This window comes from Pseudorasbora parva, chromosome 5 (assembly GCF_024679245.1).
Source record: "Pseudorasbora parva isolate DD20220531a chromosome 5, ASM2467924v1, whole genome shotgun sequence".
NCBI classification, from domain to species: Eukaryota; Metazoa; Chordata; class Actinopteri; order Cypriniformes; family Gobionidae; genus Pseudorasbora; species Pseudorasbora parva.
Genome location: NC_090176.1, coordinates 39,863,895 through 39,887,072, shown reverse-complemented (window position 1 = coordinate 39,887,072; position 23,178 = coordinate 39,863,895). Strand labels below are relative to the sequence as shown.

Below are 23,178 nucleotides of genomic sequence, written 5' to 3'. Positions count from 1 at the left end.
GGAGTATATTTTTTTACGGTCTATGGGATGGATATGATGATTCTATGTGCTACCGTCTTTTGAAGTAAAGCGGAAAAAAAGACAAAATTTACTTTAGTAATATAATCTGAAATGTAAATCTGAAATGCATATAAACATAAACTTTGATTGCACGTTCCCAATATTGAAAAAAACATTAGCTTCCTTCATATTTCCAGGAAAATAAAACATACAAGTCTTCCAAGTACTATTTGATAAATAAAAAAAATATACAAGTCCTGCTCAGTTCAGTGATCAGTCAAGATTATTTAGTCCCAAGTGTCCACGTTTTCAGTCCAGCTGGTTAGCAGGGCAGTTGTTACATGCTCAGTTGGACTGAGGATGGACCATCTTGTCTGTGGTGGTGATAAAGGAGGAGTGATGGTAACGATCACGGAGGGCAAAGTCTGCATTTTCCTCTGTCAGCTGCCTCATCTCCATGCCAACAGCTGACAAAGAGGGTGTCACCACAATCTGGTCCTGAAGGGCCCCATCTCGCCTAAGAAAAGAAGCCACTGATTGGTGAAGTGATGTTTTGGTTGTTCAGTTGTGTGTATAACCATAGTTCTAACATCACCCACAATAAAATCTGCCAAATACCCACATAACATTAATTTGCATAAAAAAGCTTCATTCAACTTCATTCAGTAATTTTTAAATTTAGATTGAGGAACTAACCAAGCTAAAGCATAGCATTGTTATTCAGAAGACACTTAAACAGTTAACAAGATATCCATAATCAAAACTCTAGATTATGATTAGATTCTGAGGAAATAGAAAATGTGTATAGACTTTGAGATCATAATTTCAGTCCATCCAAAAGAAATACTGTATTTCTTTTGGATGGACTGAAATTATGATCTCAAAGTCTATAATTCTATTTCCTTGTTTTCAGTGTTTTCTATAGAAGCATTTGTGAAAACCATTATTGTGGTATTTTCTGTATCCAGTAAACCTGCTCTTAAAGTATTAGGAAAAAACAGATTGATCAGACTGCAGTATTTTCCTGTCTAAAAGTGGGTGGTACATGGTCACACAAAGCTGAAATAAAGACCACACTTTATGTTGAAAATCAAGATTATGTAACATCTTACCTCCCCAAATTATGCAGCGAGGTCTTGAGCCACTCGAAGAAACTGAAGCGAGCTGCTGCACCTGTGGGCAGAGAATGTAACTATTATTTTCCTGACAAGAAAAATATTTATATTTTATATAAAATCAAAATATTGCTGTGTTTAATACAAATAACTTATTGTGTGAAATGGCTGAAATAAGCAGTGTGTAGCTGCCAAAGTGTTTAGACAACTTGCAGTTTATTATGAGCAAGTAGGGTTACTTCTCAGATTATCCAAAGATTACTCAAATCAAATAAAAATTTGGTACAATTACCTGTTGGCAAACCTGGGCTTGTTGTCCCAATGTAGAGAAAGAGGATAAGGGCGGCTGTAATGTTAATCAAAGCGTACATCCAATGGATGACAAACATTATCATAAAAGAGCACAATGCCTAAAAAAAATTGACACAAAAAATTATTTCAAAAATTATTTGAATAATTTTCAAAAAATTATTTGTTATACATTTCAAAAATTGCTTTCAGTAAGCACTGAATATTTTTTGCCAGACTTACACCAATTAACGAAACCCAGTGATTGCAAAATCTGGCATAGACCGAATTTTGGATTGCTCTGATTTCTGATCCTTCAAGAATTGTTTCTGAATCTGTGGATAAAGGTATTTAATGTGTAATACAGATTTTGACCACTATATTGGGGAGTTATGTAAGGTTTGTAGAGAGTTACTTACTATTCCTCTCTATCTGCTCTCTTGGGAGCTGTTCAAATTCAACTGGGCCAGAATTGGGCAAAGACTGTTTCCTCTTGGCTCCTGCTGTAAGGTCAAACTCCATAAGTCCTATCTGGCTACTGGCATCATCATCTAATCCAACAGCTTTTTCTGGCTCCATCTCATCTTTTCCTTTATCTAATGGTCCGTTGCTGTTCAAGTCCAACCCAAAACTGTTCATCAGCGTTTCTTTAGCTGGAATCTTTGACTTCCTCCCCCGGGTCTTGGAGGCAGGAATAGACACTCTCTGTTCTTCGGCTGTGTCTGTACTGGACATTGGAAATATTTGGTCCATGTCTTTGGTGAACTCCAGCAGTGTGCCGTTCACAGGGTCACTGAGGGCTCCCCTGCTGCCATAATGGGGGTGCGTGCTGGACACGAGTGATCTTCTGGAGCTCGACTTCCTGATCAGTGTCTTCCTTTGCTGGACCTGCAGCTCGTAGGTTTTCACCACACAGAAATAGCAATAATCAATTATGCTGTAGGTTAGCATGAAGTTGATGGTGACAATGGGTGCCAGTTCATTGACCTGGCCAATGAAGATGAAGGCCATGGAGAGCAAGCTGGTCAGACAGATGGCAGCCACAGGAGTCTTATTGGGCCCTCGCTGTAATACAAAACGAAATGGGAGAAAGATAATCTATGGCTGTTCCAAAACCTAGTGAGCTACGTTAAATATGTCTACTGCATACATAGGCAGCTACCTTCTAACTTCATATGTGAAAAGCACAGGAAACTCAATTGAGTGCAATATTTTCTGGTGTAAACATGCAGCTAAGCTAAGAATGCAATACTGTAATAAAAATACACTATATTGCGAAAAGTTGTGTGACACCTGCTTTTACATGCACATGAACTTTAATGAGGTGTTCTATCAGGTTGAGGTCAGGACTGTGTAGGCCAGTCAAGTTCCTCCACATCAAACTCACTCATCCATGTCTTTATGGACCTTGCTTTGTGCACTGGTGCGCAGTTATGTTGAAACAGGAAGAGGCCATCTGTTCCCACAAAGTTGGGAGCATGAAATTGTCCACAATGTCTTGGTATGCTGAAGCATTAAGAGTCCCTTACACTGAAACAAAGAGGCCATGCCCAACCCATGAAAATAAACCCCACACCATAACCCCCCTTCCACCAAACTTTACACTTGGCACAATGCATTGCAGTCCAGCAAGTACCGTTATCCTGGCAACTGCCAAGCCCAGACTTGTCCATCGGATTGCTAGACAGAGAAGCGTGATTCGTCACCTTTCAGAGAACACGTCTCCACTGCTCTAGAGTCCAGTTGCAGCATGCTTTACACCACTGCATCAGACGCTTTGCATTTCCCTTGGTGATGTAAGGCTTGGACTGGTCTGCAATGAAAACCCATTCTATGAAGCACCCTGCACACTGTTCTTGAGCTAATCTGAAGGCCACATGAAGTTTGGAGATCTGTAGCTATTGAGTAACTTTGCGACTTCTCTGCTCAGCATGCATTGACCCTGCTCTGTGATTTTATGTGGCCTCCACTTAGTGGCTGATTTGCTGTTGTTCCCAATTGATTCCACTTTATTATAATACCACTAACAGTTGACCGTAAAAATAAAAATTATAGTGAGGAAATTTCACGAATGGACTTATTGCACAAGTGGCAAACTATCACGATAGCACGCTTGAATTAACTGAGCTCCTGAGAGCGACCCATTCTTTAACAAATGTTTGTAGAAGCCGTCGGCATACCAAGATGCTTGATTTGCTTGATGCATTATGGGTTTTATTAGTTTTGCTCCATTACTCTAATTTCTTTCACACTCCTCAGGTTATGTAATAAGTGAGTTGAAGCATCCAGTTAAAACATCCCAAAAAAAGACATCATGACACCTCAGACCAGTCATTGCCCAGATCCCATAAGTCTCTGGGATCAGGGCACTACTGCTACTGGCTGGCACAGCTCCAGATCCACCAGGGTTGGTCTTCTCTGTGCTTCCTGCATTTGTTCTGGGACTTTGATTCAGGGCTAGATGTCTCGGGCGAGCTTTTAGCCCATAGAGAAGGGTCAGACAGAGCTCATGTGAGGGAAAGGGTGTGCTGTGCTTTTTAAAAGCCACAATTGTTACAATTCATTCCTTCACAGTATTTGGAGCACATTCGGGCACACTATAATTAGGAACTTATCCTGTGTTTGGAGCTTCTCACTGAGCATGAAAAAGTAAACAGTTCCTTAAAATGGCATGAAAAACATATGTTTAATTTCACTCATTATCCAAAGCGCATAGTTAATCTTTTTGATCATTTATTAGTATCTGAAATAACTCAGTATAAGAACATTACTGCTTTTCAATTGCTTTATATTCACAGAGCAGATTTAACCTTGATTAAGATCTAAATAAGAGTATTCTACTAAATTAACCAGTTTAGCATAAAACCACACTGATTCAACACTCCTCGTGCTGAAAAAAAGCCACATTATAACCATATTAATATGGTTATCATCTCCCTACAAGCACCCACCCCTTTTCCAAGAAATCCAAGAGCTGGGATGACTCTCTCCTGAGCGATACACTGGAGGATCCTGGGTGCACCGTACAGGCCGCCCATGCAGGAGGCAAGTGAGGAGATGTAGAGGCCCAGCAAAAACAGGAAACCAACCAAGGAGACCTGGGAAAAAAACAAACACAGAGGGGAAGAGAGTGTAGGGGCTCCACCCTGCTCTGTTCCGCTTGGCCAGACTGAAAAGTGCTTATAATGTGTTGAAAGTAAATCAAAGAAACCATGTGTAATCTGACAGAACCCATAATGATAGAGTGGGCAATTACAAATAATACAGTATGATTATTTGTATAAAACCCCAACTTTATTTACAAAATAATACAATTTACAAATGCACCTTTTTATATGTATTGTATTGTATGTAGTGATAGTTCTGGTAGAGTGTTAACCCCAACACCACAGCCCACACTAAGGAGCAGCTGTAAGGTTAGCCACAAACAGGCTTCAGGCTTACATATTCAAAAATTATGTAGCTGAGCTCAGCAGCCCACCGTAAACTATGTTGACTGGCAGCTGTGTGGCTATCAGGCCAACCGACAGGGTATGTGCAAGGTCAGTGCGCAACTGGCCTTCATTCTTATTCAAACATGCACACCAGCTGTACCATTTAGAATGACCTCAAATGCCTCTGTTAAGAGCGGAATGACAATAAATGCAAATGTAATATTTTGTCTGCGAATAATGTGTTATTCTCAAGTCTCACATTCATCTAAGACAAGGAGTCTTAATAGTGGAAAAACACATGGAAGATGGTGCCTGCAAAAAAATCAGATTACCTTTTCTGCTATTAAGAAATCATAGCGCAGCGCCTCTCTGGTACAAATGGCTCCCAGTAAGAATACAAAGACGAGATACAGGAACCACCTGCAGATTCCCAAAATACACAGAGTCAGGGTTTAATTCATTCTATTTACAGAGAAGTTATCTAACAAGAACTACCATGATTTTCCCCTAAAATATTAAGCAGCACAATTGTTTTTAACATTGATGATCTCAAGCAGCAAATCAGCATATTAGAATGATATGTGAAGGATCATGTGACACTGAAGACTGAAGTAATGGCTGCTGCTTTGCCATCACCGGAATACATTACATTTTTAAAATATATTTAAATAGAAACCTTATTTTAATTTGTAATAATTAGGGCTGGGTATTGGCAAGTTTCACAATTCGATTTGATTTTGATTGACATTTGTATCACATTTATATATTTGTTTAGACATTTATATCAGGTACAATACACGGAAAACACTCAACAAAAGCTGTAAACTATGGGAGTCAGGTGGTACTGAAGGTTAAAATGAACTGATTTGTCTACAAACACTCAAATTACACCCAATGATGTTTTTTTTTTTATAATAATAAATTATAGTACTAACTTTACAATTACATAATCATATTTCTACTCCAATCTGTTTTCTGAAAAATAAACATTTAAATGCTGGCTGTCATAAACACTTGACGGATTTATTCAAACATGCATTGAATATTGAAGAACATTAAACACGGTAATGAATATGTAATATGTTGCATATCCTGTATCTTTTATACTCTATCTTTTAAAGGCACAATATGTAAGATATTAGCCAGCCAGCACTAGTAATAATATTTTGACAATATTACTGTTTTTTATTAGCCTAGAAATCTAGACACACCCTAGCGGCAGCAAATTTTATTTGCAGTGAGTGACATCTAGCAACTCCCAATAGACTTGTGAACTGGAAAAAACTCTGGTCAGGCCAATTACATTGTGTATAGAGTCGGTGGGCGGGCTTAACATAATGACAGCAGAGTTGCGGAAATGAATCTGTTACTAGTAAACTAGCTCCGCTTCACCTTCGTTGCTCGGGTTGGTTGTAGCGCTATCCTATTGCTTGCAGAGGGAGTTTGTAGAGTTTATGCCGTTTATCCCGCCCCTCGGATAAAGCCCTGTCAATGATGAGTTCCCAGACCCAACATCTTGATGTGGTTTGGGCTTGTCAGGCTAGTTTTTTATTGCATTTTTGATCAATTAAAAGCAGCCTTGAGCACTTAAAATAATAATCTTACCAATCTAAACGTATACATCACAGTATCACACTAATTATGCAGTGCATAAAGGCTCATGTGATTCTGTTTCTTATATTTTCATTCTGGAGCCTCCTCTAAAGTATGTGTACAGTCAATACAATAGAGGTTAAAGATAAACAACGGAACAATTTAAGATTATTTCTGTGGCTGACGGACACATACGAGGTGCAGATTGCAGCAAGAGTTCCCACGGGGATGTTGTGCTCGGGCCTCTGGAGATCTGAGCTCATGTTAAATCCCGCCATCACACCTACATACACACAGACACACACAAAGGGTTACTGTGAAAACAAGACAAGGGGCCATTCAAAATGGACAACAGATATATGTACATATCAGAGCTCACTTGAAACACCTTCCTGACTTCTAACAGGAGCGAAAAGGAAACTTTGATCACGACTGAACAATTAATTTGAGCAACACAGGAGGCAGAGGCAGGATTGCATTGTGTGCGGCAAAACAAGACGAGAATTGAATGGGAAATATGTATTCTTACATTATTAAGCATTTTTACATTTCTCAACATCATTCTCTCATTTCTATTTTTATATTGTCTGTTTTTATTAGTGGGCTTTTTTGCCTCTGAAAATAGGAAAGTTATAAGCATCATGGAAGTGTTGGGAACACGACATAATGCAGACTGGATTCAAAACAAAAACTTGCACTAAATTATATGTATAAAAATAAAATAATGCTAAACATTAATCACATTTGATACTATTTCTATACTGCTTCTTAAAGGTCAGAAATCATGATAATAATAATAACTGGGATTATTTTATTTTACTTACAGCACTTGTTTTTTAACAATAGGAATAAAACATGCATAAAGTAAAAATGACTTATGTTAATCGCTGATATTTTCTAGATTTATTCCCCCCAATTTGTTTTAGTACAATGTCAATAAAAGCCATTTATTTAATTTTGGAAACAATTATTTAATTTGGTGTATTTTTTTTGTGTGGTTGTCACTTTTCTATATTAAAATATATAGCTGCCTTTTTTAGGATGGGGTTTTTAATCCTCTTCCCCAGACCACCTTTTCAAGCTGACTTTGGTCTGCTGGTGCCCTAAAAAACATCTAGGTGAAACCACACAGGCTCAGACTAAAACCTCATTAGGTAACAAAATGTGTTAAATATGAGATGAACATTTTCTAACATGAAAAAGAGATTTCTGGAAAGTCTGCATCCTAAATCAAACCGCAGCCATTAACATACAGCTGCAAGTATTTGAGGCTGCTGAAGTAATTTATACCGGCTTAAACTTTACTAATTCCAAAATTAATTTCTCATGTCAGCATAGTATAGTTTAATCAGTGGTTGTTATATCACAGTTTTCTTTTCTTGTTTACTTGTGTAAAGTCACCTGTCGCCGCAGGAAAGAAAACCCCAAACACGGTGAAGAAAGTCTCGCCAGCTGTGTAGTCTGGAAGCGTGTTCTTACGCAGTAGTTCCTCCGAATAGCCAATGAATCCATGCTCTGCAATAAACATATTCAACACATAACAATGTTAGGAAAGACTGTTTATTACAACCTTTAGTCAGCCTAAAGCATAACTGAGTGCTTTATAGAAAACGTCTGCCCTGACACAATGATAAGAATCAGATTCATCTCTGAAATGCGATAGTCTCAACTATATGTATATGTGACAGACATTACACACACAAATTATTTCCTGTAAATTAGAATCATTGTTTTGAGAACCAGAAGGAAATATTTTGGTCTTTTTGAAAAAATAGACCCATCAGTCTAAATATTTCATAACATTGAAACAAATTTCAGAGAACTCAACTTTACTGAAGAATTCACGTTTCCGCATCTGCCTAAAACGCAAGTTTGAATCATGTGGTGACGACATAAAAAAACATTCCCCTGTGCAAGACCACAAACTGTAATCAATGACGTGCAATATTGATTTATCGCACAGATACAATAACCCATTTCACCCTGAAATCAAAGAGTAGTTTCATGGGGTACTGTGGGACAGACATCTGGTTTGAAATATTACAGTTTTAGATTCCATAGCCACACAAATACAGAGCCCTAGGTGTCTGCGGCTGACCGTCACCACCCTTTATGTAACAACCCAGGGGGACAGACGCCCCGCCAAGATGCGTGCAAACCCAGGGCTGGCCTTTTTCTTGGGAATGCATGCCAAGTTCAATAGTTCTGCGCTGAGGATGATGGAGGGAATGCTGGACTAAGCTCTAGGCGTGTTCACAGGCAAACAAAACAATCCATGAACAGGCGCCGAGAACATTTACGTAAACAGTACTGAGATATCACCATTCTATTGAACCGTCACACAAGAATGGTATTTTCACTCAGGGTGGCAGTTATTAAAGTCTGGATAGCACTGCCGCTGCATATGGTTTGTATACTTGTGTGCAATTACTTGCATTCCATACCATACCACAGATAGGTGCACTTAATAGGTTAGCTCACCACCCAAAAATATCCTGTCGTCATTTACTCACCCCATGTCATTCCAAATAAGCATGACCTTCTTTTAGGATTTAACTCAAAAGTAGATGTTCAAAAGTTGAAAGTTCAAATTGCTGTATTAAAAAAAAAAGCTTCAAAAAGGGCAAAAACAGCACCATAAATGTAGTCCATAGTATTCATTGGCTATATTCCATGACTTCTAAAGTCATACAATATTTTGGAACAGGCCAAAAAGTAATTTTTCACTGATAATCTTTCCCTTTGCTCCAGCTCTCACATCTCATTCATAGATATTTGTGATTTAGAGGAGAAGGATTAAATAGAAGTTGTTGTTTTTTTGTTTAATACATTTGAACTAATATATGATTTTTTTTTTAAATAATTTAAATTAATTTAAACTGCATGTCTAGAAAATCACACTTCACACCTAATAATACATAATACATTATATGTATTAAATATTATAATACATTAATATTATTAGTATTAGACTTATTAGTAATGTATGATTAAACATAATAATACATTACTAATAAGTCCATTGGAACTTGGTTCTTGAAAGAAAATAAAAATGTCGCTCATGGGGTGAATTAAAATAATAAAAATCTTGATTTTTAGTCCTTTTGGCTTATTTTAAATAATTTGAAGTCATCTTGAAGCCTATTGGTGGGCCCCAGCCCCCTGGTATAAAGCCACTGTGAGTATAGTGAATTATGTCATGCAGACTATTTTTAGAAAACTTGGTGCATTCCTTTTTGCAGCTTTGCATTACAAACAAACAAATAAACAAAAAACAAAAAACAAAAAGGAATGCTCGGGCATTATACAAAACATCTATTTTTGTGTTCTGTTCAAGTTATAAAAGAAAGTCATACTAGTTTGGAACAAGAGTGAAAAAATGTTGATCATTTTAATTTGGGCCGGAACTATACTTTAATCTCTTTTTATAAATAAAAAATAATTTAATTATTAGATGACCTATGGACAAACATCAACAGGGATGCACGAGATGAAACCTAGTTTAAGTGTCTAGCTTAAGAAGCTGGTCAATTATAGAGTCATAAGTTTACAATAGAGTACAGGAGAAAGAAAGATGGTGTTGGGTTGGGGAAGGGGGCAGGTGTCACCTCTGCAGAGACACGGCACTCATCCAGAGAGAGATCTACAGGGCCCTAGCTGTAAGAGCATGAGCCATTTCCCTCCTGGTTATCTTGTGATGGGAAAGAATGTGTTCTCTTGGATTAATGACATGTTTATCCAAAAGGAAGTCACCACCCTTTCAGAAGCCCTGCCTGTTCCTATCCTTCACAGTTTCTTGGCTCAAAGGAGAGAGAGCTAGAAAGAGCTTAAGACACAATAGAGATGATCAGGAGAAAGAGAGAGAAAGTGCATGAAGAAAGGTATGCCGATATTAAGTACCCCAATTATAACATGCAAGTAGGACCAAAAAAAAACAAAACAAAAAAAAAACACCCTCCTTTGCCAAATCATATGAATTATCTTGACATAATTACCTTCATTTATGAACTTTGCTAAAGCAGTGTTAAGCTTAATAGCAAGAGCAAGAATAAAAGCTTTGATTTAGTTTAGTTTGCATCTCTTGAACTGAACAACCTTCAGTTACAATATCATTCAAAAGTTTGGATCTGTTTTAAATGAATACTATTATTCAACAAGATTGCATTAAATTGTGTAAAAGTGACAGTAAAGACTGTTGCGAAAACAAATCTATTTCAAATAAACACTGTTCTTTTGAACTTTCTCTTCATCAAGAAATCTTGAAATATGAATGTGTAATATGCAAGAATGTCAAATTTTGCTTTGCCATAGATTATTAATAGCATTTTAACATGAAATAAAATAGAAAACATTTTTAAATACTTAACAGTATTACTTTTTTTTTTTTGATTAAATAAATGCAGGCTTGGTTAGCATAAGATACCTAAAGAAAAGAAAAAAGTAGTACATGTAACAGTTTGGTGTCAAACCCTCAAAAAATGAAATGGCATATATTGTATATGGACTTAAGCATTAAAAGAAATGCAATGCCAGAGATAAAAACATACTTCTACATATATTGTATATATTAATTCAGTTAACATTTTTTTCTGTTTTTCTGCCTTGTTGCTAGCTAACTGCGTGATGTGTGTGTATATATATATATATATATATATATATATATATATATATATATATATATATATATATATATATATATATATATATATATATATATATATATACACAAACACACACATATTTCTGAAATTTGGGCACAGTCACCTCTGATAACAGATCACTTTAAATTGAATTTTAGACACTTGCATTTTCTGTAAAACTGCTTTGAAACCTGCGTAGGCCATACTGACAAAGCGGATAAGAGCAGGGGTGTTAATGTTGTCCTCCCTGCCACCTTTCTAAGCATTTTGATTTTGATCACAGTTTGGATATTAATAGTGAGAGTCCCTCTGATCTAAAGATTTGGAAGAGGAAGTGATGATGTGGACGCTGCTGCTAGAGAAGAACTCGGATCTGCTTCCTGCCTGCTCTTTTGTCTCAGGCCAAAAATGTGGGTGAGCCCGGTCAACACCCTTAACCCAAAGCTATGAGCGCATGTCAGTTTCCTGTCCAACTCTGGGTGCTTAAATAGTGTCTTTGAGTTGAGAGCTGAGGAAAACAGACCCCATTCTACAAACATCTTACCTTACACTAATTATGCAAATGAAAATCAAGTCACTTCTGAGGAGATAATTTAAAGCATTCAGTTCTTGCAGAATTATATTTTTTTATATGAAATCTAATCGTTATATTCCAGCAAAATCTTCCCACCAACAGAATTTGCAACAATAACAGTCTAAAAGTCTACAGTAGGGAAGCTCTTCTTACAGCTCCTCTTGTGTGGTAACAGGCAAGCGAAAAGGGACAGGAGGAGGTGCTCTCATTTTTTTTTAATCAAGCACAAATGTGTTCACCGCAATGGTATGAACACTCTAGAGGGTTATGTTCACATTTTCTTCATCTTTTCCAGCAATAACATTTTCAAATGATTTAACAAAACACTGGAGTAGGTAGCAGAATTATAAAATCATCACTCTTCTCACCTTCTGGCTATATAGGCACACTGGTGCCCAGTGGTAGATTGGGTGTATAATTCAAACATATCCTTGACCAAGAATTATTTCACAACCAAGATATGTGCTCAGCCTCTAAGCTTTTCTTCAGCCTTTCAATCCTTCACCACTTAAAAAAACGATGTGACCTCCTTTATCCTTCAAAAATCCTAGCCATTCTTTTCAAAAGTGAATGAGGATTGGGACTTTCAGGCTCCAAAACATCAAAAAGCACCATAAATATATCATTAATGATGTACAGTTAAATAATAATAATAATAATAATTCTTAAGAATTATTATGTACAGTTAAATGTACAGTTAACCCTTTTGCTGAAGTCATACAATAGCTTTGTGTCAGTAAAAATAAATCAATTCACAAATTCAATCACAAATCAATTGATCTAGTTCTTTTACTCACTCAATTACCAGCCCACTGGAGAGGAAGCATCAGTCTGTTCCTCACAAAAAACTATCAAATGACTTAAAAGGATATGCATCATTTACTCAACCTTGTCACCCATATCGTTCCAAACCTGTAAGACCTTAATTCATCTTTAAAATACAAATTAAGGTATTTTAATGAAATCTGAGCGTTTTCTTTTCCTCTATTGACAGCTACTCAACTACCACTGATGCTTCAAAAAGTTCATAAAGAGACATTCATCAATGCACACATCAGATACGGTAAACAGAAGCTCAAGCATGATTACGTGACGTGAGAGGTTCATTGTCATGTGTTCCACATCAAATCAGCTTCCGCAAGAACCAATGAGGTTTGTTCTCACGTGTCAAGCAAGTACAGTAGAGTTTCTGTTTGTGATGTTCGCTGATCAGTGCATTTTTAATTGCAATAGAAGTTTTATATTGCAAGTCTTGTAATATAGTGAACTACTTTGACGATATTGATATCTTCACTCATTTTAATTATATAAAATGGCATGATATACGCCAACATTTTACCTTTGGTGTTCCACAAAAGAAAGTGTTCTGACAAAACGTCAGATTTTAGGGTTTGCCATGGAATACTGACGTGCTGGGATCTCTATATCATGGTTATGAAGCTTTCCCTTTGCTGACCACCTGGCCTTGACTACGTGATTAACAGCATTATCAAACTGTAAACACATCTGCACAGCAGCTCCTTTTTCCTGCCAGTGGCAGGTAACCCGCCCATGCGGCGCCTGGCCTAAACCGTGCAACCCCCTGGAGTCATGCCAATGATGAGGTCACTTTATAACCACAAAGCTTAATTGGAAAAACCTGGAGGAACCAGCACCTCCTTTTCCACCGCAGCCCAAGTCCAGCTCCTAAAAGAGATCAGAGCAAGAAAACAGCCGCAGAAGCTAAGGTGTAATGCCTAATGCCTCATATATAGTCTCTGACTTTCTCGAGAGAGAGAGAGAGAGAGAGAGAGAGAGAGAGAGAGAGAGAGAGAGAGAGAGAGAGAGAGAGACCATCTTTCTGAGAGTCTTGCCTTCTCTCTGGACAGGAAGTCAGTAATCAGGAGAACAGGAAGAGTTGGGATGGATTTCCTGCAAACCCAGTGTGAAAGTACATAATGACCTCGTCTGAAGTGGGCAGCCAAAAAAAAAAAAATACAATGGACCAAGACTGCCTGCATAGTTGTCCCTAGAGCAAGTGACTATTAGATATCTCACATAAATTGCTGCAGAATGAACAGTAGCTATATTAAACCTACTGTATATTAAATTTAACTTACAACTAAGTATACCCCTCTTAACCCCTCTTACGATTTACATATATGTGCTCACTTAAAGGAAGTGTATGCAAGATTGTGGCCAAAACGGGTACTGCAAGCGGTGTATCCCCTCTCCCCCTCCCCCTAACTCGAGGTTGCCAGATTGACTGCAGGATCAGCAGGAATGTTTGTAGCTGCAGCTGTGGTAACTAGAGCAGATCTGGCAACCCAAATGCCGAAACACTACTGACTTCATAATTGGTCGATAGGTGCAGGGTGGAGCTTCACGCCAAAACACAACATGTCAACATCAACATCAGTTGAGGGCTGCAACAACTTTTAAATGAGAATATCCTGGCCGGGCTACTGTTGTCAGTGATATAAGTATTTGAAATGAACATGATTTCTTAATGTCTAGTGACATATCAGGGCCATTTTATGATTCATTGAAATACATTTCTTACATACAGTTCATTTAAAGGTCCCGTTATTCGCGTGTTTTCAAAGCTTTGATTATGTTTACAGTTCATGTTTCGCGTGTAAAAAAACTGTATTTTTCACACAATTTACTTATCTGTACAGCGCTGTTTCCTCTGTCCTAAAAACGGCCTGATGATTTCCTTGTTCTATGAAGTCCTTCCTTCAGAAACACGTAACGAGTTCTGATTGGGCCAGCGCTTCCCGTGTTGTGATTGGACAGCAGCTTAGCGCACTTTGCCCGGAAAGGTCCTGCCCCTTACCATAACGGGGCGATGCAAGTGCTGAATGCGCGCTCTTCTCCACGTGGGAGAGCAACAAGTCCACGCCCCCTTTTTTGCATGTTCTTGTGGGCAGAGGGTTAGTCAACAAACGGTTCTAGTGACGTCATTACATCCCTGCACTTCCTGCTGTAGTCCAAACCGGCCGTTCGCTGTAGGCTTTGAAAGGGAACTTCTGGTAAATAAAATATCTCGCTTGGCATTGAACTTTGAGCTTTATAATTTTACAGGTATTATTAATGCTCTAACAGCAACATTACACACTAACTAAAGTTTGAAAGCTTGAATCGCGAAGAACAGGACCTTTAATGCAGTGAAAGCCCTAAAAATATGAAATGTGTGACAGAGCTGGAATTTCTGGGATTATAGCTAGAATAGGGAATTTAGCAACACATCTAACACAACCAATAAGCATACTCCATTTCATTAACACATGCTTTCAGTCAAAAATATAAAATACAAACAATTCTTAAAACAAATTAAATGTAAACACATGCATATGAATACATATAAAGTACACACACACACACACACACACACACACACACACACACACACACACACACACACACACACACACACACACACACACACACACACACACACACACACACACACACACACACACACACACACACACAGTTTTAGATTACAAATAGCTTCACCTTTTTAGGTCCAGGTCCAGGATGATGACAATATATAATGGGGAAACAAATCATTTCACCTTTCTTGTTCCTTCAACATATTATGATTATGATTTGTGTTTGATTTTATTATGGAGTTTATTTTAGGAAGAGATCCTGCACTCCCTAGCCTTGTGCACATTTTAGCCTTGTTTGGATCTTGGGCCAATGCCACATTTATGTTACTCTGACACCTACTGGACAGTTGTTGCAAGGAAATATGAATTCATTGAGTTCTGTTTGATCAACTAATACAAATATTGGCTGAGGTAGTGTATCACTTCTAATTACCATATTGAATAAGAAAGAACTTAGAGGTGGGAACATATAATGAACATCTACAGTCACATAATATTTAAATATAATTAAATACACTATTGCTCAAAAGCTTGTGCTCAATTGTTTTTTTTAAAACAAAACCTCTTATGCACACCAAGACTGCATTTCTTCGATCAAAAGATGTGATAAAATAGTACTATTGTGTAATATTACAAATTTAAATATAAAATATATTTTAAAAAATGTAATTTATTCCTGTGAAGGCAAAGCTGAAATGTCTGCATCATTACTCCAGTCTTCAGAGTCACATGAAATCACATATAAGCTGATTTGCGGCTCAAGAAACATTTATTTTTATTGTAAATATTAAAAACAGTTGTGCTGCTTAAAATTGTGGGGAAACTGTAGTACATTTTTTTTTCAAAACAATTTTCTGTTTAAAGGGGTGGTAAAACACAATTTCACTTTTCTAACTTTAACTAGTGTGTATTGTTGCTGTTTGAGCATAAACAACATCTGCAAAGTTACAACGCTCAAAGTTTAAAGCAAAGGAAGATATTTTCTTTTAAAGAAATCAATTTCTAAGGACTACAGCGAACGGCTGGTAGAGAGAGAACAACAGCCTTTTCCTCCAGACCTGCTGACATCTAGCCTAGAAATCTAGACGCACCCTAGGGGCAGCAAATCTAATCTGCCCGCGAGTGTCATCTAGCAACTCTCAATACCCTTCTGAGCTGTAATCGCCAAACTCTTGCCGACGACAGCCGAGTTGCGTTTGTGTGCTTCTAGCAAACACAGAAACTGGCGAACGGCGGCGGTCTTTCGAATCAGCTCTGACCGTGACTCTGGAAGACTTGGAGTTAAGCTTTTCTCTGAGAAAAGAACGGCACTGAAGTCATTCTTAAAAAGGGAAAATGTGTTCTGAGTTTTGCCGACCGGATATGGCGAATGTTTAATCTATCAACAAGCTCTGTTTCACCTTCGTTGCTCTGGTTGTAGCGCTATCCTATCGCGTGCAGAGGGAGTTTGAAAGACAACCGTTTATCCCGCTCCTCTGATTGAGCCCTGTCAATGGTGAGTTTCCAGAGCAGGCTAGCTAACATCAGTAGCTCCAATATTTACATAAACCCCTTGTTTAGGATATTAAATAAGGGGGGTGAGGCCATTTTTTATTGCTGCGGAGAAGAGTAGGCTGGAGTGTGCTAGACGGTTAGCCAATCACAACAGCTGGGCCAGCTAACCATTCTGAGCCCATTGCATATTTTTGAGGGACTGGCTTCAAGGAACCAGGAAACTATCAGACCGTTTTTACAAGGAGAGACAGAGCAGTGTACAATAAAGGGTAAAATGTATGAAAACGAATGTAATTTTTTAAAAACAAAGCATGTACACGTTACAGTGCACCCCGCGAACACAATCAAGCCTTCGAAAGTATGTGTTTTACCACCCCTTAAAAATAGAAATGTACTGAAACAATCTAAAACGCAGTACTGTCACCTTCTACCATTTTAATACATTGTTAAATATAAATATTGATTTATTTAAAAAAAAAAAATCGTACTGATTTTTAACTTTAGAAGAGTAGTGTATATATTGTCACTTGCGAGCTGCATTCACATACCCCAATACATCCATATTATGCACATAAAACTTTGAAACGAGAACAATAGAAATAAGAGAAATGTATGCTGGTGAAAACCTTGGGCCACTCGAAATTTAGTCCAGGATAAAATGGCTTGAACATGTATAAGTATATCCTTGTCTGGCTGGTTTGCCAGGAAACGTGCAAAGAAAGAAATGTCAATATAAGGCAGGCACTATTTAGTAGAGCACTTCTAAAGCACTACTTTACTAATTGGGAACCTGTGGTAAAGTCTCAAATGCCTGTTAAAATGAGAATGAATTTTTACATATACTTTACATTTATTGCATTTTGCTGACTATAAAGTGTTTATTGGCGGTTTTCTTATACTCAATGGTGTTTGTTAAACACAAAACCTATACCTTAAGATATATAGCAGGTGTTAAATGGATTATTCCCGGTTTATCTCATTCCAAATGGCCCCTGATGTCATTGGCATTCATGATAGGATAGCTTACCTGGATCTAGATGACTAAATGTCCCGATGACAAAATCCAGAGTGGACATAGCTAAAATCCCCAGAAGAACCAATTGAAGGCGTATAATCCATTTCACTCCAGCCAGGTTAATCCCAAGCAGGGCAACCAGAACGGCCACAGAGATGCCCCTCACTGCCCACATGCTCTCTAAGCTCAGCACCTGTGCTATGGACTCTGCAAAACCGGTGATGTACATCGCTCCAGCCACACACTGCCAAAAAGACACATGATTGTCATCAAACCTAAAAACCGTGACCTGACCACCCACTGTATATGCAAACAAATGAATCTATGTAGGCATGAGCTGCTCACCTGTCCAAACACATACAAGAGTCCAACAGTTCCTCCAACCCTCCCTCCGAGCACAGTGGAGATCATGGAGTAGACCCCACCGTTACCCACGCTGCAACACTCACACACACCGATTCCTGACATCACCGTAACCACAGCGACCAAAACCACCATGGACACCAGAAGCATGCCCAGCAAAACACCTGTGTTACCCTAAAGATGATCATATAGGAAAAGACAAGTAACAAGAAGACATGTTCCAAAAGACTGGAATATCCTTTAAAATAGATTCTATGATAGACATATACATGACATGACAATCGTCTCAAAATCTGTAATAAAACACAACTTACCACAAGCCAGCCAGTCCGTAAAAAGAGCACCACCCCAAAAATGTTGATCATGCAGGTAGTGAAGACTCCATCCCAGGTGCCAAAAAGAACAGGTTCCCAGACGAAGAGCTGCACCTTCCACCAAGGTTGAGCATTACTCTGTGAACCCTACACAAACCAGTGTCACTCAAATCTAAATAAGTCACCATTAATGCAAGTTCCACCACCCAGTCAAAAAAAAAAAAAAAAAGTAGGTCCCAAACTGATGATTTTCCCTTGATAGCAAAACTTTTCCATAAATTCATTTTTTATGGAAAAACGTACAGATTGGACATTACCTGTGCGTCTTCGTGGAATAATTCTTGAACTTGAGGAGTCATGCTCACGCTTTTGGCAAGATAGTAACGTTAGCTGGATCTACAGAAAGTAAAGACAGTAAAGGTTATACATACAAAAGCTATTTAACATTTGCCAACTAGGCGATGGCCACGTAGCTGAGATACATTTAAGCTTTATCTGTCTGTGAATAAGTGACACCTTTGGAACTATTAATAATCGACAGGCAATTCATATTTAGTATTTGAACAAAGTTTAAATACTTTAGGATAAATGCAAAAAAAAGATTTGAAGTTCATTGAAGTTCACGTAACTAACTTGTGTAGTACTGTTTGTTTTATAGTTATCCAGTGAAAATGCGCGTTTTAAAGTCTATTAGAAAAGACAGCGCCGAACGGCCCTAAATACAAGCATAAACTGATGTTTTGTGACATTGTTGAATTGTAAATTCCTTGGTTAATCATAAAGACAATAGCGCACACCTACCAGCAATGGTGCAATGCTCCCGGATGCAGCAGCAGGTGGAGAATGTAAGAGAGGCACGAGCACACCTGAGTATTTGGTATTCATTTCCGTGAATCGGTTCTTTTGAACAGTTCATTTAGAACCACAGTTTCGTTTAGGTTCAATTATTCTTTTACGCAAACTTCCGAAAACAACATTATTTCAATGTTTTATTTTTTTTTCAAGTGTAGTATTTTTGGACATTGATGTAGCTTAACTTACTCAATTGTGCCTCATTAGTTAAAAAATCTCGGTTTAGCCTGCTAGGTAGGCTCTGTGGGTAGGCTATCCGATCATTCAATTTGTTGACCAGAAAACCAGTACGGCCGTTTTCAGTTTCTTGGAAGATTCATTCCAAAATACTGTAGTTCCCTTTCGAGAGAGGTTCCTCGTATTACGTATGGGAAAAACTCCTTTTCTCGAGAATGTGAAGCAAAACTTTTAATAAAGGTATCTATGTAAAGCGCAGTGAGCTGCACGGCCATAGCCCAGCGCGAGGAGCGCTCTGATTGGCCGGGCTGCGGCAACTGCAGGAACCTATGGTGAGGCGGCTGAGAGGAACGAACCAATGGGGGGCGTTCCAGAAGCCCGCCGAAAAAGGTGCTTATATTTGCATACAGGAGGCTATATAAGACCCTAATTCGCCATAGGTGTCAGATTTTATCTCCTTCAGCGATACCTTCGCTGGTCTCCGGAAGAAGCACCGCCGTTGAAAAGGCACCAGCGGAACCTGCAGCTGAGGACGACGGACTCCCTCTCCGCCTTCTCTGCCGTTCCAGCTACGCCATCCGGCGTTATATATCCTTTAAACTGTGTCTATGTTGAGTGTTATATGTGTTTGTGTGTGTGTTGCCGCTGCAACGCCACTTCTAGAGCTTACAGGCTTGTTCTACTCGAGGACTCTCTCCTTCCGCCGCGTCGTTAAGCGCCGCGGAAAGACGGAGCTCTTCTCACTCTCCCTCTGCTCTCGTCCCGTCGCGCTGAATAGCGCCGCGGAAAGAGAGAATGTTAGAGGACATGAGCACACTCAAGCCGAAGCTCTCTTCACTCTGCCGCCGCCGCGGCTCTTCTTCCGCCGCTGCCGCAGAGTTGTCCTCACTCTTCTCTCATTCCGTCGCGCTACAGCCGCGGACAGAGAATACTAGAGTGAATAGGCGAACTCGAGCCGAAGCTCTCGTCACTATACCGTCGCGCTGAGGAGGCGCCGCGGACAGACGGAGTTTTTCCTCAGTCTTCCTCTTCTCTCGTCCTGTCGCTCTATCGCCGCGGACAGAGAATACTAGAGTGAATAAACAAACTCGAGCCGAAGCTCTCGCCGTGCTAGAAGCGCCGCGGACAGAGTTTTACCTCACGCTTCCAATTCTCTCGTCCTGTCGCTCTATCGCCGCGGACAGAGAATACTAGAGTGAATAAACAAACTCGAGCCGAAGCTCTCGCCGTGCTAGAAGCGCCGCGGACAGAGTTTTACCTCACGCTTCCAATTCTCTCGTCCTGTCGCTCTATCGCCGCGGACAGAGAATACTAGAGTGAATAAACAAACTCGAGCCGAAGCTCTCGCCGTGCTAGAAGCGCCGCGGACAGAGTTTTACCTCACGCTTCTAATTCTCTCGTCCTGTCGCTCTATCGCCGCGGACAGAGAATACTAGAGTGAATAAACAAACTCGAGCCGAAGCTCTCGCCGTGCTAGAAGCGCCGCGGACAGAGTTTTACCTCACGCTTCCAATTCTCTCGTCCTGTCGCTCTATCGCCGCGGACAGAGAATACTAGAGTGAATAAACAAACTCGAGCCGAAGCTCTCGCCGTGCTAGAAGCGCCGCGGACAGAGTTTTACCTCACGCTTCCAATTCTCTCGTCCTGTCGCTCTATCGCCGCGGACAGAGAATACTAGAGTGAATAAACAAACTCGAGCCGAAGCTCTCGCCGTGCTAGAAGCGCCGCGGACAGAGTTTTACCTCACGCTTCCAATTCTCTCGTCCTGTCGCTCTATCGCCGCGGACAGAGAATACTAGAGTGAATAACGTTAAACAAACTCGAGCCGAAGCTCTCGCCGTGCTAGAAGCGCCGCGGACAGAGTTTTACCTCACGCTTCCAATTCTCTCGTCCTGTCGCTCTATCGCCGCGGACAGAGAATACTAGAGTGAATAAACAAACTCGAGCCGAAGCTCTCGCCGTGCTAGAAGCGCCGCGGACAGAGTTTTACCTCACGCTTCCAATTCTCTCGTCCTGTCGCTCTATCGCCGCGGACAGAAAATACTAGAGTGAATAAACAAACTCGAGCCGAAGCTCTCGCCGTGCTAGAAGCGCCGCGGACAGAGTTTTACCTCACGCTTCCAATTCTCTCGTCCTGTCGCTCTATCGCCGCGGACAGAGAATACTAGAGTGAATAAACAAACTCGAGCCGAAGCTCTCGCCGTGCTAGAAGCGCCGCGGACAGAGTTTTACCTCACGCTTCCAATTCTCTCGTCCTGTCGCTCTATCGCCGCGGACAGAGAATACTAGAGTGAATAAACTAACTCGAGCCGAAGCTCTCGCCGTGCTCATTCTACCGCCGCCGTGCTGAAGCGCTGCGGACAGAGAATACTAGAGTAAGTTAGACGAGCGAGCTCGGGCTGTTGGGTATGTCAAGAACAATGTCGCTGCAGCGCGCGCTTACTGCCAAGGAAGTTGTAATGGCTGCCTTGTCATGATAGCGCGCGCCCCTTCCACAGCGCGTTGCTGACTAGAGCGCGGCTTACGTCATAGCACGCGCTCACTGTCAGAGCATAAGGGCGTCGGAAAATGGCTGCCAAGCTAAGCCCTTTTTTCACTCTATCACTTCCAGTCCCCTTTATTCAGGCGGCTGGAAAGGTTTTTACACTGTAGACAAAGTGTCCACTACACAGTGTGCACCCCTACATAAGCACTGTTAATTCAGCCTCACAAAATCACAAATAAATCCCGCCGCGGCCGGATTACACCATATAAAGTCAACTAGCCTTATTGCAGTCAACTAGCCTGTGGTCAAACACGCTTGTCTGCATGCGCGCTTTCAGTCTAGACTAGAGCATAACGGCATTGTGGAATGGCTCACATACCACCCGCACTTCCTTACATTCTCCCAGTTCCCTTAAGTTAAGTGACTGGAGATGAAATATTGCAGTCAACTAGCCTGTGTTAAACACGCTCGTCTGCACACTATGCTGTGTGCGTTTACCCCTGTGGATTTGCTCACTGGTTTGCACCGTGGGTATTCTACGTAGGTTGTGCGCCACTGCACATTGTTTACACTACACACAAAAGAGCTTTCTATGTAGGAAATGTGCCCACTTTACAGTCTGCACTCCTGCACCCAAGCACTTTTCACAAAGTTCACTCTCGCACACACAATATAAATGTGAGGCGTGCGCCCACTGCAAAGCCTGCACCGCCAAAACTAACACTATCCCCACAGTGTTACAAGCAGTGTTACAGCACAAGCAACCCGGCTAACAGGCCCCTATTACTAAGCGGCCAGCCCCCGAATCTAATTCAACCCCTGGCTTTACGAGCCCAGGCCTGGCAGGCCATTCCTGGTATATAATATTGGGTGTTGAACATATAAAACGAGGTTCTCGCTACAGTTTTGCTCGCAGACCCCGCGATTCAAGCCGTGGTCGAGCCCTCTGTAAGAAGCAGTGTCAGTCACGTGCTTCTCGCTGAGGCATTGAGACTGTTAAAGGAGAGAGCGGCGAAAACAGTACACCCGACGCTAGCGAGTCAGGTTTTTACTGTCGCTAATTCCTCATGCCGAAAATGGGTGGCGGTCTCAGGCCCATTTTCCAGGCATCTGAACAAAGCACTTATGACACGCTCGTTTCAAGGTGCTGACGGTGAAACAAATCCTCGCGCACATTCGCCCCGGGGATTGGGTTTTCTCAATAGATCTGAAAAACGCATACTTCACGTTACGATAACCCCCCCACCCCCACTACAGGCCATTCTTGAGATTCGCCTTCGAGGGGCAGGCTTATCAGTACAGTCATTGTCATAGACTCAAGACTTACGGCATAAGAACCGTGCATGGCTAAGCATCTCCTTTTATGGGCAGAGCACAATCTGAGCTCCCTAAGGGCGGCTTACGTGCCAGGTATTCTGAATCAGGGTCCGGACATGTTATCCAGAGGACCCATGTCC

At 40.3% G+C, this 23,178-nt stretch overlaps 1 protein-coding gene across 5 annotated transcripts; it reads right to left on the bottom strand.

The window, feature by feature from the left end:
- Positions 1–87: 87 nt before the first annotated feature.
- slc12a8 (solute carrier family 12 member 8) lies at positions 88–19,070 on the bottom strand. 5 transcript variants are annotated; one of them, XM_067444286.1, is made up of 15 exons: positions 19,009–19,070; positions 18,525–18,603; positions 18,208–18,354; positions 17,876–18,067; positions 17,543–17,774; positions 7,832–7,945; positions 6,626–6,713; positions 5,170–5,257; positions 4,355–4,501; positions 2,391–2,468; positions 1,823–2,291; positions 1,647–1,738; positions 1,408–1,525; positions 1,113–1,173; positions 88–517 (listed from the first exon to the last, which is right to left on the bottom strand). In XM_067444286.1, the coding sequence occupies exons 2-15, from the start codon at positions 18,564–18,566 to the stop codon at positions 346–348; spliced, it is 2,040 nt and encodes a 679-aa protein (XP_067300387.1). In that variant the 5' UTR covers positions 18,567–18,603; positions 19,009–19,070; the 3' UTR covers positions 88–345. The 5 variants fall into 5 exon arrangements, with proteins under 5 accessions (XP_067300387.1, XP_067300384.1, XP_067300385.1 ...); XM_067444283.1 differs by having other exon boundaries at positions 1,823–2,468; positions 19,009–19,063; XM_067444284.1 differs by having other exon boundaries at positions 1,823–2,468; positions 18,208–18,321; positions 19,009–19,060.
- Positions 19,071–23,178: the final 4,108 nt, after the last annotated feature.